This window comes from Gavia stellata, chromosome 4 (genome assembly GCF_030936135.1).
Source record: "Gavia stellata isolate bGavSte3 chromosome 4, bGavSte3.hap2, whole genome shotgun sequence".
Taxonomy (NCBI): domain Eukaryota; kingdom Metazoa; phylum Chordata; class Aves; order Gaviiformes; family Gaviidae; genus Gavia; species Gavia stellata.
Window position 1 is genome coordinate 60,401,618 of NC_082597.1, and position 12,223 is coordinate 60,413,840.

The 12,223-nt window shown below is 44.5% G+C and overlaps 2 protein-coding genes across 3 annotated transcripts in view; one reads left to right on the forward strand and one right to left on the reverse strand.

Moving 5' to 3' along the window:
• The window catches only part of TIMP3 (TIMP metallopeptidase inhibitor 3), a 41,703-nt gene extending 36,276 nt beyond the window's left edge, over positions 1–5,427 (reverse strand). The window contains exon 1 of the mRNA XM_059816981.1: positions 5,070–5,427. Coding sequence (XP_059672964.1) covers positions 5,070–5,193 — 124 coding nt within the window. The 5' untranslated portion in view covers positions 5,194–5,427. The remainder of the gene's footprint in view (positions 1–5,069) is intronic.
• SYN3 (synapsin III) overlaps positions 1–12,223 on the forward strand; it is a 179,818-nt gene that overhangs the window by 84,835 nt on the left and 82,760 nt on the right. The gene's annotated exons all lie outside the window — the stretch shown is intronic.

The following is a 12,223-nucleotide window of genomic DNA, read 5'->3' on the forward strand; positions in this document are numbered from 1 at the left end:
TAGTACTGCACATGGCAGTACACAACTATGTTCCCACCAGCCCACTTCCAGAAACAATAGAGGAGCAGTTGGCAGGTGGAGAGTTCTCAAGAACAGGTGGGAAATCAGTGAAAAAAAGAATGAAAGAAATATCTACATAAAGCAGGGAGCTCTAAGATTCAAGGTTAGAACATCTGGCTCTCCATGGGCTCAGAGATCTTCATAGAGTTACTTCCTACAGGAAATCTGGAGTAAGCAGATGCAATAGTAACAAGATAACAAAGGAGCCTTATATAACATTCTACACTACATCTTCCAAACACTAATTTCCCCAAATTTTTTTGATACATATATTTGGAGAAGTGGCAAACTCCAAATCTCAAAAGGTGATCTCTCTACTCTGCTATGACTTTAATTGCAAATAACCAAAAAAACCAACAAATAACCAACTTCTATTTCCACTTCTATTAAATAGGACAATTCAGTTTAGAATGGTCATCCTTCTGTCAGAAGACATGACCAGGCACAAGGAACACCGTCTTTCACCACATTTTTACCATGGACATTGGAATTCCATAGAAGTTAAACAAATCTCCTCAATTTTTTCCCATGTAAAATGGAATTCACACTACTTTTTTTTTTTTTTTTTAGCTTTACAGGGCACTTTTCAGACTTCCTGCTTCTAAAATACCTTGAAGGGAAGTCCACTATAAGAATGAAACCACATCCTTACCTCCTCAACAAAAGTCTGATTCCAAAGTTGATACAACACTTTTGCCACCATTATCATAACATGTAACACACAAATTTGTTTGAAATTCAGCTCAACTCAAAAGATTGGTATAATAACTAATTGGAGCCGGTTTATTTTAACTTTTTAATTAATTTGGTAGACATTACATGTCTGCCTTAAAGGATAAGGCAGCACAAGTGACCTCACTACAGAGTCTAAGTCAAGGCAAAGGACGCATGTTCAAAATGTCATGTATGATCAAGTTGTTCTGCATATCTCTTTTAGCTTATTAGTGAGAAGGTAGAATGATCAATTCAAGAAAACCAGTGAAAGAAAAAAGACAGGTTTTCAATCAGGTGCTTAGACTTCAGGCCAGACAAATTCATGCGTTTCCTCCTTTTCTGATGTCTCTTGCTACTCCCATATCATATTCTCAGTTCAAAGGAGGCTAGCCACTGCAGGTGCTATGAACTCAGTGCTACAGGTATGGCAGGATTGAGGAATGAATGGCTTCCTTAACACCAAGGGACACTAAGAGCTTACCTTCATCTCCCCAAAGCTTGCCAATTCCAACTCAGCAAGAGTGAGGTTATTTAGAACGGAGAGGGGCACTACGTGCCGGCATCCTTTCCAAAACAGGTATTTCCTTCCCCAACACAAACTATAGAAAGGAATGTTATTTTGAGCTCCTTTGAACTTAGGTAAGAGACAGCTAGTAGTGCCATAGGTCTTTTCTGAAGTATATGCACAAGATGAAAGTGAGATAGGTGTGGAGTGGACAAAGTACTTTATCACTTGCAGACTGGTTTGTCAAAATCCAGCCTGCAGTTCCATTTTTTTTTTTTTTTTTTGGGGCGGGGGGGGGGAGGGGAGGTGGGGCAGAAGGGGGCCAGGCAGGAGTTGTTTTTCCAAACCTGTGAATGCAACATTCAGCAGCCAAGCTCAAAAGTTCCTGCTGCTCCTGCAAAAAAAGGACAAACAAGCCCTTTTCATGTCAGCTATGTCCAGCTGGAAATGTCACAGCTTTGTCACAATGGAACAAAGCATGCCTGGTGCCTGTTCTTTCAAAAGGTCTCTTAATTCAAACAAAAGAAAAATATTCACATCTGGAAGGGGTCATAGGCAGGGGGCAGGAGTGGAGGAAGCAAAGTTCAGATGGCAAATCATAGCAGTCGCTGTTTGTCTTGCTGATTGTCTAATTATTGTACAGCCTGTTCTGGCACTTATTGATCCAGTTAAAGAAAGAAAGCAAGCCAAGAGTTAAAACAGCAATTTTATTATTGATTGACCCTGGAAGGCCAGATGAGACACACCTCTTCACTTTTGCTCCATTCATCATGCTGGAACACTCAGGCTGAGTGAAAAGACCCCTTGTGCCCAGGCTGGCAGTAGTTCCTCTTTTTTTTTCCCCCTCCTCCTTTTTATAATTAAAAACAAAAAAAAAATTGTTGTGTATGGAGTCCCAGCTTCCTTTAGAAGACCACAGCCTTCACTTTCAAAGGATGTACATACTGAAACCTTGCTCTTTACAATGGGTTGATTTGAGCATCTGTTTCTGTAAGAATGAAACCTTCTAATGACTGCAGAGTTGGGAGGCTGTATCAGAACTGAGCCACAGGAAGATAAAAAATTAAATGTCTAGTGAGATCAGATGAAAGGAGAAGAAAATAAACTTGAGGGTAGGACTTCACTGGCTAGGCATGAAAGACCAACAGTAAGAGTTTGGATTACACTCCTAAACTAAAAGTTTTCTCCATCTTCAACATTCAGTGTTTCTGAAGATGAAAAGCCTCTCTGAGGCTGCCACCTAGCTAGTTAATTTCTTGTATTGTTTTAGGAGCTATCTTAAAAAGCTCTTTTGCTCCAGCCCTTACTGCATTGACTCCTCCCTTTTGAGCTGGTATTTTGTCAGGAGTTTCAAGAGCCATAAAAACTTGCTGCCAAGTCCCTTTCTTCCCTACAATGTGTTTTATAACCCAGCATGTAGTTTAGTCTGTCTAAACACTGCACTAGTACACTGACATCAGTTTCCATGGAGATGTTTAACTCCTCCAGAGCCAGAAAGCTTTAGTGTGTTTTTTTGCCCTTTCAGCACATGAAGAACATGACAGCATTTACTAAATCCAGCCTGCAGAAACATCACATTTTCCAGACAGCTCTAGCAAATGTAAGGATTCACTTTTGCTTCAACCCATCACACAGAACTGCAGTCTTAACCAAACTTGCATTTAAGTCATCTACTAGAATGAGTTGCTCTTTCCCCTTCTGCTTCTCCTCCTTTGCATTGCCATGATGTCTGAAGGCATGATAGCCCCACTGACATCCACTTTTTGAACTACTGTCTCAGAGCAAAGCCAAGGCATGAGATATAATGAAGAGTCCAGAACAGACAAAGAAGAGATGAAAAAGATTACATTGAACTCAACCAGAAATCAGAGTAGAAAGCAGAAAAACTTTGTGCCCTAAAGTTTAAGAGCACTGTTACATGAAACTTCATAGTTTACCATACTCCTAGTCACTTATGCCTCTAGCAAAAATATACTGTCAGTGTGTATTCATAACAAAAATTTATTTAACACCATTTTAAGAAGTTGAATTAAACTGAAAGCTACCCTTAACCTAGTATAACATCACCTAACCAGAGCAAGAAAGTAGACCTTCTCCCAAAACGCAGCTAATGAAGGCCACATGCCGTCATCAGCTTTAGCTGTGGAAAAATGGTTTCCCAGTCTCATTTTCACAGAAAGGACGATCTCCCTGGCAGTTGTCACTTAGATAGCATGCTTGTTGATCCAAACTATGAAAATGTCAACAGAACTTTGAATACTGCAGTTTCCTGGAAGAATTCCCCAGTATAAAACTATTTTATAAATATTTTCCAGGCTATCATCACTGAAGCACACTGTAACCTTCCCAGCACTTTTAACATGTAATGGTTTTTTTTGGCATTCAGCAGCAGATACACTATATAAACTGAACATGAATAACTAGGCATAACTGCAGTTTCCGTAGAAGAGGTAAAGGCAAGAGAGATTTTTTTTTTTTTGCTAGTAAGCTTGGCTAACTTGAAGGAGCCATTGGCAGGGTTCATAGCAATGGGTGTTCTGCTGCAGTGAGAATTATTTTCTATTTGACTTTCATAGCAGTTGCCAGGTAGGTTTCTTTGCAGACTCCACTTGGAGTCAGTACTGTGTGGGTACCAACAGTGCAAAGTCCCCCAACCTTTTTTACACTGTGTTACTAAGACAATCCACAACGGTGCAAGAAGACTTCACTCATGCAGTCCACTCACAACTGCTAAGTGACAGCCTGTATTTACTGTTATGTGGACATGTGTCCAGTATTAACTCAAAGGACACCATTAATTGATTTCATCTACTTTACCACAGGACACTTACCAAGCAGCAACTGTATTTGGTTAACCACCTTTGGCTACAAACAAACCAAAGAACTTGAGACCAGAGTCTCCATTACCTCCTCCTCAGAGATTTTGGGTGTTCCTCTTGTCCCCTGTCTAAAGTTAGTGAAGACCCCTAGGGATGCTAAAACCCATAGCTGAGAACACCAGCCAGGATCCAATAAAAGTGTTTCAACTTTCCAAAAAGCACACATGTCCACACATTTCCCACAGCTGCAGAGATCACAATGTAACATGCAGAAAGCACAGACACTTGTTACCTGCTTCTCCAGCCCCTCCTGAAGTCACCAGCACAGCACCACAAGCCTATGTTAGTTACACCTTCCAACACCAACCGCCACAGGCAGTTTCCTAGCTCGAGAGAACTCATCCTAATCCTGCCTCCTATTATTTGTCACCAGGCTGTGGAAGAAATTTTGGCTGTCCACACCTCCAACTGTGTTTTTGTCTTGCTGTAAGAAACAAGCCACTCTTACAATTTCTGGTTTCTTCAAAGTATTTCTTGGAGAGGCTGCCACCACTACCATGGGATAAGGCCTGCTGCCACAGCACGCCTCACTCCCTGCCACCCCTCAGGAGAGCTGGGCAGGGGTCCACCACCACACACCTCTCCTTTTACTAACCCAGGGGAATGAGGCAGCTACACAGCCCTACCTGGTCAGGTCACCCCTCACCGGTTTAACCCACCCCACCTCTGTTTCCACTGGGCCACTCGAAGGACAAAGGCTTACTTGTGGTGACAGCCTGACTGCTGCCCACACCCCCTCAGGGTCCCACAGAACTTTCTAGAGGTACAGGCTTCGCACCCACGGGGCAGGTGCCGCCTCCCCGCGCGAGGGGCCCCGGCTCCCCTCCCCAGCGACCCCCCCAGCCCCGGCGGGGCTGCTTCGCCCCGGGCGGCTGATGGGCGAGGAGGCGCCGCCTGCCCGCGGCACTTACCGATGTCGGAGTTGCAGAAAGCGTCCTGCGGGTGGATGGGGACGCAAGTGCAAGCCTCCACCACCAAGTCCCGCAGGCTCCAGCTGCACAGGAACACGACGAGGAAGCTCAGCCACGCCGTCATGTTGCCTCCGAGGTGCCTCCTCACTTCTGCGGAGCAGGAGGGCAGCCGCTGTTTTGTTCGCCTGACTTTATTCTCGCTTCCTAACAGCCCGCGCGCCGCGACCGCCTGCCTCCCTCCCTCCTCACACTGCCCCCCTCTCTCTCTCTCGCTGGCCTCGGCAGCGCAGCCTTCGCTCGGCGGGACGGTGCGAGGCTGAGGGCACGTCAGGTCCGCGGCTCCCAGCAGCTGAGGAGTGCGGCGCGATGCCGAGCGGTACAGAACTGCGCTGCACCAGGCGGGCCGGTGCGCGGAGTTATAGCCTCGATCGCGCCCTCTCGGGCTCCGGGGGCGCCGCCGCCCCCGACCAATGGGAGCCCGGCATTACCTCATCGGCGGGAGAGGCCAGCGGGCCGGGGCGGGGCCGCGGCCGCGGCTTCAGAGCCTTATACGGAATAGTGCGGGGAGCGCCGCGCGCGGGCGGCGGATGGGCGTCCCGCGGCCGGTGGCGCAGGTAGCGGGCGGCTCTGAGGCGAAGTCCCCGTCCTCAGCCTGTGTACCCTCCCGCCGCTGGTGCCGCCGGCGGACTTAAAACTCTTGAAAACTAGTTGCATCTCTGAGGTGTTGCCGAGTAACCGTCCCGCAGCCGTCAGTGCCCGGAGGGGTCTGGCCCCGAGGAGTCCCCCGCCACCCCAGTCAGGACCTGTCTCCCCTCGGCCACCCCGCTCTGCACCTCAGGGTGCGAAGAGGCACCTGGAAAACACAGGCGGGTTTTGATGTTCGATTGGAAAGCTGGGGCTGTTTCCCTCGAAACCATCTCGGCTGTCTGCAAGCTGGAGGAGGTGAAACAGTATTCTAAAGGGCTTTCAGAAAGCGATCAGAACATGCAAGAGGAGTGCGGTGTGTTGCTTCTTTTCCTCTAATAGGCAGTGAAAAGAGGATGGAGGAAAAAAGAAGCACAAGACCTAGCTGAACTGTAAATGAGGATGTCATCCTGAGGTTTTTAATCCTGCTCAAATGCTCCTTCTTCTCCTGTCACCCCACCACCACCACCCATCACTTCCCCTTCTTAGGGCTTTTGGTCAGAAAGGGGTCATAAAGTGCTAAAACCGAGCTGGAAAAAGCAGTGTCGTACCTACCCAGGCACTCCTAACATTTAATCTCAAAGTATATTTTAGCAGAGCAGCTTTAGTGGAATTTATAAAAAAGTCCTATTTGTTTTGTTTTCCCTTATCCCCTTTTGGAACTGTAAATTTCTATCAGCTGTAGAAATGTAAATGTTATAGAAGAGCTGGGACTGTAAGGAAGGAGATTGCCAGCTGCAAGACACAGACAGCCTTATTATTCTGCAAAGAGGACTGAGGGGTGATTAATCACTGTATCAAACCAGTGTATATAATGTCAGAGTACTTTCCACGGGGTTTACAAGACTTAAGCATGTCTAGTGATAAATTATGCTGGTATTAAAGGCCAGGGACCAGCTGTCCTAAATTTCTAAATAGCCAGCTAAGTCTTTAGATTTACAGTTCTGCTCCATCTGGGTGAAGCACAGCCTGCCTACACCTTTTCTTTAATCATACCGTCCATGTAAAATTAAAACCCCCAGTCTTATGGAAACACAGGTTTTTATTTGGAGCATGGGTACACAAAAGCTTCAAGATGGGTGATGCTAGTAGAGATCAAGGTTACAATGCTAACAGTGGGAAACACAGGTTCCTACCCTTACTGTAACACAGACAAGCTGTGTGACAGCTTTGCCTCACTGAGTTTCAAATCCCAATCTGTGTAATGGGGATAATAGTGATGGCAGATTCTCAGGAATGTGTATTAGTGAACACACTGAAAAAATTAGATGGTGTTGAGGTGCTAACGGGTCATGTTAGTATGTATGAAGCAGGGTATTAAACAGGACATTCGATTTAGACACATCAGTCCCTGAATCGTTGGGCTCCAAATTGCAATATGAGAAACCCTATGCAAAAAACTCCTTAGGTACTTGGACTGTCTGCTCAAGGTACTACAGCTGAAGTTGAATCTGTCAGATTGGACTGTCATTTCAGTCTCACTGGGTGTAAACAAGGAACCACTCCACTGACCTCAGCAGAGTAACAAGGAAGAAAAATGAGGTGTGTCTGGCACTTTCATTTTTTCTTTGCTGTTGTAAAAAGTTTGGTATCACCAACATCATGATACACCTGGTCTATCAACATCTCAGATCAGTATCTGAGAGAAGTGGAGTTACTCCATAACCTGACACTGGTGTAAATAAGAGAGAGTTTGGCCCACATACAACTAGATTATAATCACAGCTCCAGTACCACCTCCCTTCGTTCTCTGGCCAAGTAACTCCTCTGAGTATGTTTCTTCGTTTCTATAATAACACCTGTCCTGTGTGTTCTGAGGACTAACAAGCTGAATGCTTTGTAATAAGCTTTAAAGATGTTGGGTCTATGTGACTATAATACACAGATGTGGGACACATTCAGAGGAGACTGAAAAACAAACCCTTCAGTGATCTCCTTAATTTCTGAAAAGGGAAAGAAAGGGGGCTAGAAGTTACTGAAGTTACACAGGGCCCTCCAAGGCATGGAAGTAGCCCGTTTACAGTGAGACTAACCAGGCTTGTTAAAGTAACATGGAGTTTGTGCTGATTACTGGATCTAGTTCACTTTTCAGATATAACCCAGAGAAGTAATCTGTAATTACTTTTCAGAATGAAAAGGAGTGCCACAGCTTCATCCAGTGGCAGGGCACATCTCTTTGGAAGGGATGGTGTGCAGGCTGGCTGTGTGTCAAGGCTTAGCACTGTCTTTCATACCAGTATTTGAGAAGTGATCCAGAAATTTTTTAATGCATGTATTAGCATTGCCTGGAGTAGTATTACCTGTGTTTGATCAGTTAGGACTTAGCTGATTCACCTGCTTTTTTGAGACCTAGATATTCTTTTGAAAAAGAGATTAACTCTCTATAGTAGCAGGGATGCAGGCTTTTCAACCAGGACTGGATACTGTACAATAATAACAATAATTATTTGCCACATAAAGGGTACATTTCATACACAGAAACCAGAGTGCTTTGTTTTGTAAATCACAGATAAATAATACTCAGGAAAGCTCAGTCTGCCCAGTGGCCTGCTGGGAGGCCTTGGTTAAATCATTCAACCTGCCCGCACATTCATTTTATCATCTTTAAATAGATATATTGTATATTATCCTCTGATAATATCTATTACATATTCAATATTAGCCTTTCTCCTTTGAGACCTACCAGTAAAGTGCACTCTGGAAGAACCAGGCAGGGGTTCTCAGTGTTTATTTATACGAGAAAATTTTTATAATGGGGTCAAAGTAACACAGAAAGTCAACGAAGGAACTGAAAGGAGAACTCTATCTGAATTTCCACGTTATGCCCTGTCTGCATGGGAGAAACTGCAAAGGGAAAAATAAAATAAAAACTAGCATTTAGCTCCTTTGCCTAGATAAAACTTTAAGCCTTTTATGGCCATAAAAATGTAGCGGAGAAAGAAGGAGAAAATAAAGACCTTAATCTTCATATGAGAAAATTAAAGTTCATGTTTGGTTAATGTCACCAAATAAAGAAATCTATGTTCTTCCAGTCCTCCAGCAAGAACACACTGTTGAACACAATTAAGGATCTCTCTGCTTTACTGGGCAGCCACACCACTTCATGCTGTGATCTTGTCGGATCCCACAAGCTAAGCATGACTGGGCTGGGTCAATAGTTGGTGTGAAAATTCCCAGGGAAAACCATGTCCTGCAGGTGTTGTTGACTGAGCAAAGTGGCCTTCTTCCCTAAGTCCTGCATGAATGTGTAGAGACAGTGCTAGGGGGCACTGTGCTGCAAGGGATGGTTGCATTTTTTGCAGATGAAACTAGCTTTCTTGCAATATCTAAAGAACCCACTCTTTGGAAAAGGAAAGATGTTAAACTGGCTGTCTTGGTTATATTTCAGGAGAGGGAATGACCTTGTGCTTCCATAGATACTCACTGCAACTTACATCAGGAGCATATTAACAATATCATTTTCCTTCCACAAGTCCTGCTTGTGGCTGGAAAGGACCATCCCTGAGCTAGCTGCAGAGATTGAGATAAAACCACTTTGGGATATTCCTTCAATAGGCATAAGGTGTTGCTGTAAATGAACTAAAGGCATATATACTTCCCTTCTGGATCACATTTCATTGTGAGGGATGCCGGGTGCTGGCAGAAAGCTGCTTCTGAACAGACAAAAGCACCTGAATGTAAGTAGTACAGAAGGGCTTCATCAAACTACAGGAACTGATGGCCAGAAAAGAGAGAGAGAAAGAGGGAAGAAAGGCAGGAAGAAAGGAAGGGAGGGAAGGAGAGAGAAAGAAAAACAGAAAGAGAAAGAAATACCCTCTATTACCACCACTGCCAGAGAGAAAAAACCCCTGACACATGCAGTGGCTGAAAACACTCCAGCTCATCACCAGACCTCAGCTGGCTTAAAGTGATCATGGCATGAATGAAGTCAGCAGACTTCGGCCTGCACTCCAAACAGTTCTGCCACCTCCATGAACAATATATTAATTTTAAAAGCTTCTGAAGTATGGGCATTTTTCCATTTTAACTTTTCCACAGTAACTTGACTTGATTCATGAGCGTGGAGTCCTGCCATTAGCATTCTAAATTGTCCAGTTGCCAAGTTGCTCAAAAGCCTCCTCTTGTCCTAAAAACTTTTCTTGAAGTTGATGATCCTCATAGCTTTTACACCAGCTCAGCATGACACCCTCTAGGCGATATCATTGTTTTCCCGCTTTTATGCAGCAGGTGGGAAAGGATAGGTGTTTTTGGAGCCATCTGATGTCCTTTTTTACAGCACACTCATGCCATCTCGTAGGGCAGTACAGAGTGGTCCTGCACTGCATTAGCAAAAGATTCTCGTATTTCCTGATTCTCTGTTTCTTTTCCAGAATGTCTGTTTTTTTTCTGACACTGTCCTTTGAGAAGACTGTTTTGTTTAAAATGTTCGTATTTGCTATGATTTATAACTGTGAAAAAGGTTGAAAAAAACTCCTCCTCTATTAATTCCTCCGTTGTATCAATGAACTTCATATGCTACTTAAAATAAGATTCTTTCTTCAAAATTGTCTTTGATTCTATAAATAGATATGAAAAAAATTCATTTGATCTCTTTCTCTGAGGTTGCAAAGGAACTATGTCACCTTCCTGTCTGCAAGCCAGACATAGGTAACACTATCCCATTCCCAAGCTTTTAATTAGAGGTACACCATTAAACCTTCATCAGCTCTAATGGTTCTATACTGTGTTCAATCTTCTAGGATCATTTACAGATTGTGCTTACAGAGAGCACCCAGCCTAGGAGCAGACCATAGGCACCCTGCGTCATCAGGAGTATTACATTATAAAGGACTGTAGAATATGAAATCACCCTCTCGGTCATGCAGGGATCCTCCAATCAGGCTGTGATGTGGCATCAGCTGCAGAAGGGCAACTAGGAAATATCTTTTAACAGCCTTATCAAGCTGAAAATATTTCCTGCACATGACTGCGCTCTTTGGCCCCAATCCAGCAAAACACTAAGGCACACGTTCAACTTTAAGCACACAAGATCATAAGATGCTCTACTGAAGTCAACAGGACCGTTTACATGCACGAAGTTAAATATAAGCTTAAGTGCATTTCTGGATTAGGGCCAAAGGGCTCAGTACCATGCAGGGTTCAAGCCAGGAGGCTGTGATTAGACGGTTTGACAGAGTCTGGGGGGGAGGACACGACCTGATTTGCTTGGCTCTACCTGCCTGTGCCTCATTCCAAGCAATTAATTTTCTCTCATTTTTGTTTACAATAAGTTTTTCCATTTCTCTTGTTTTGCGTTCATGCTGCTACAGCCATTTCCAAATTGAAGTTTTGTTTTTCTTTTTTAAACCCTTCTAAACTGCATCAATAGCTTTAAGTGACTGAACAAAGAGATTTCAAATAGATGAAGTGCTTCAAATGGTAATAAGAGCTGGTGTTCCCAGAGCTTTGGAGGCTGGCACTAAGCAGAGGAGAGAGTGAGAGCGATTGAAAATCACTTTTCTGTTGTTCCTTTGTATGAACTGGTTTCTGGCTTATGCAATGCTCAGTAATTAAAATTACTGGAATGCCTCACATTTTTAAGAGAGCTTTAAGGCAGCTCTGTGGCATTGTGGCCAGCAGAGTTCATGAGCAGACTCATGGCTGCAATCAAGATTTGACGTTTCTATCAGCATAACTTGAGGAAGACAATATCTCTGTAGAAGCCTTGGAGGGGAGTTTGAGGAGGAAGGGGTAGACACAGAAAAGCAGTAACATCTGCTCCCTGCATCAGCTCCATGAGCGGCTATGGGGCAAGCCTTCCTTTTGGTGAGATGAGAGACCCTGAAGGTTGGTGTGGTCATCAGAGGTCTCATTGCTTTCTTTCACTGTAGCCTTAATGTCCTGCCTGAATTCAAGTGTGGCACAGCACTTACACATTCTCTCTCTCTCACTGTAGTATCAGTTACTCATAGTGCCTCCTCCTAGGTACTGTACAGGAAATGTCTCTTTCCATGAGAGAGGGTTTGCATTTGAGTACTGGCCACTGCAGTTGCTGGGTATATTTGTGGGGGTCCAAACAGCTCCCCAATGTTTAGCAGACAGAAAGCCTGGCAGACTGGCAAGTCTCTCTGCTCACAGCAGGTTGCTCTCCCTGTGATGAGGTTTACTCTGCTGGGCAGTGGTAAGGGAGTATCTTGCTGCTTTTCAGTCCTCCTGGCACAGCCCAGAATTTCATTTTCCTATTTGCCATTTTTGTCATTGAAGGTGGCTGGCCACTGCATCTCTGGTCTTCCCTCAAGAGCTGCCCTGGCTTCTCACAGTCATGAATGGCCACAGAGTAGCTGGAGAGCTGAATACAGCCTCTCTTGGGAGGGGAGCTGACTGGCCTGAGGATATGATCTTTTTGGCATGTTGAACAACCAGATCCTTCTCCCCTCACCTCTCTGCCTCTCACCAGTCTTCTGAGGACATGGACTGAGCCTGCTCCCTCA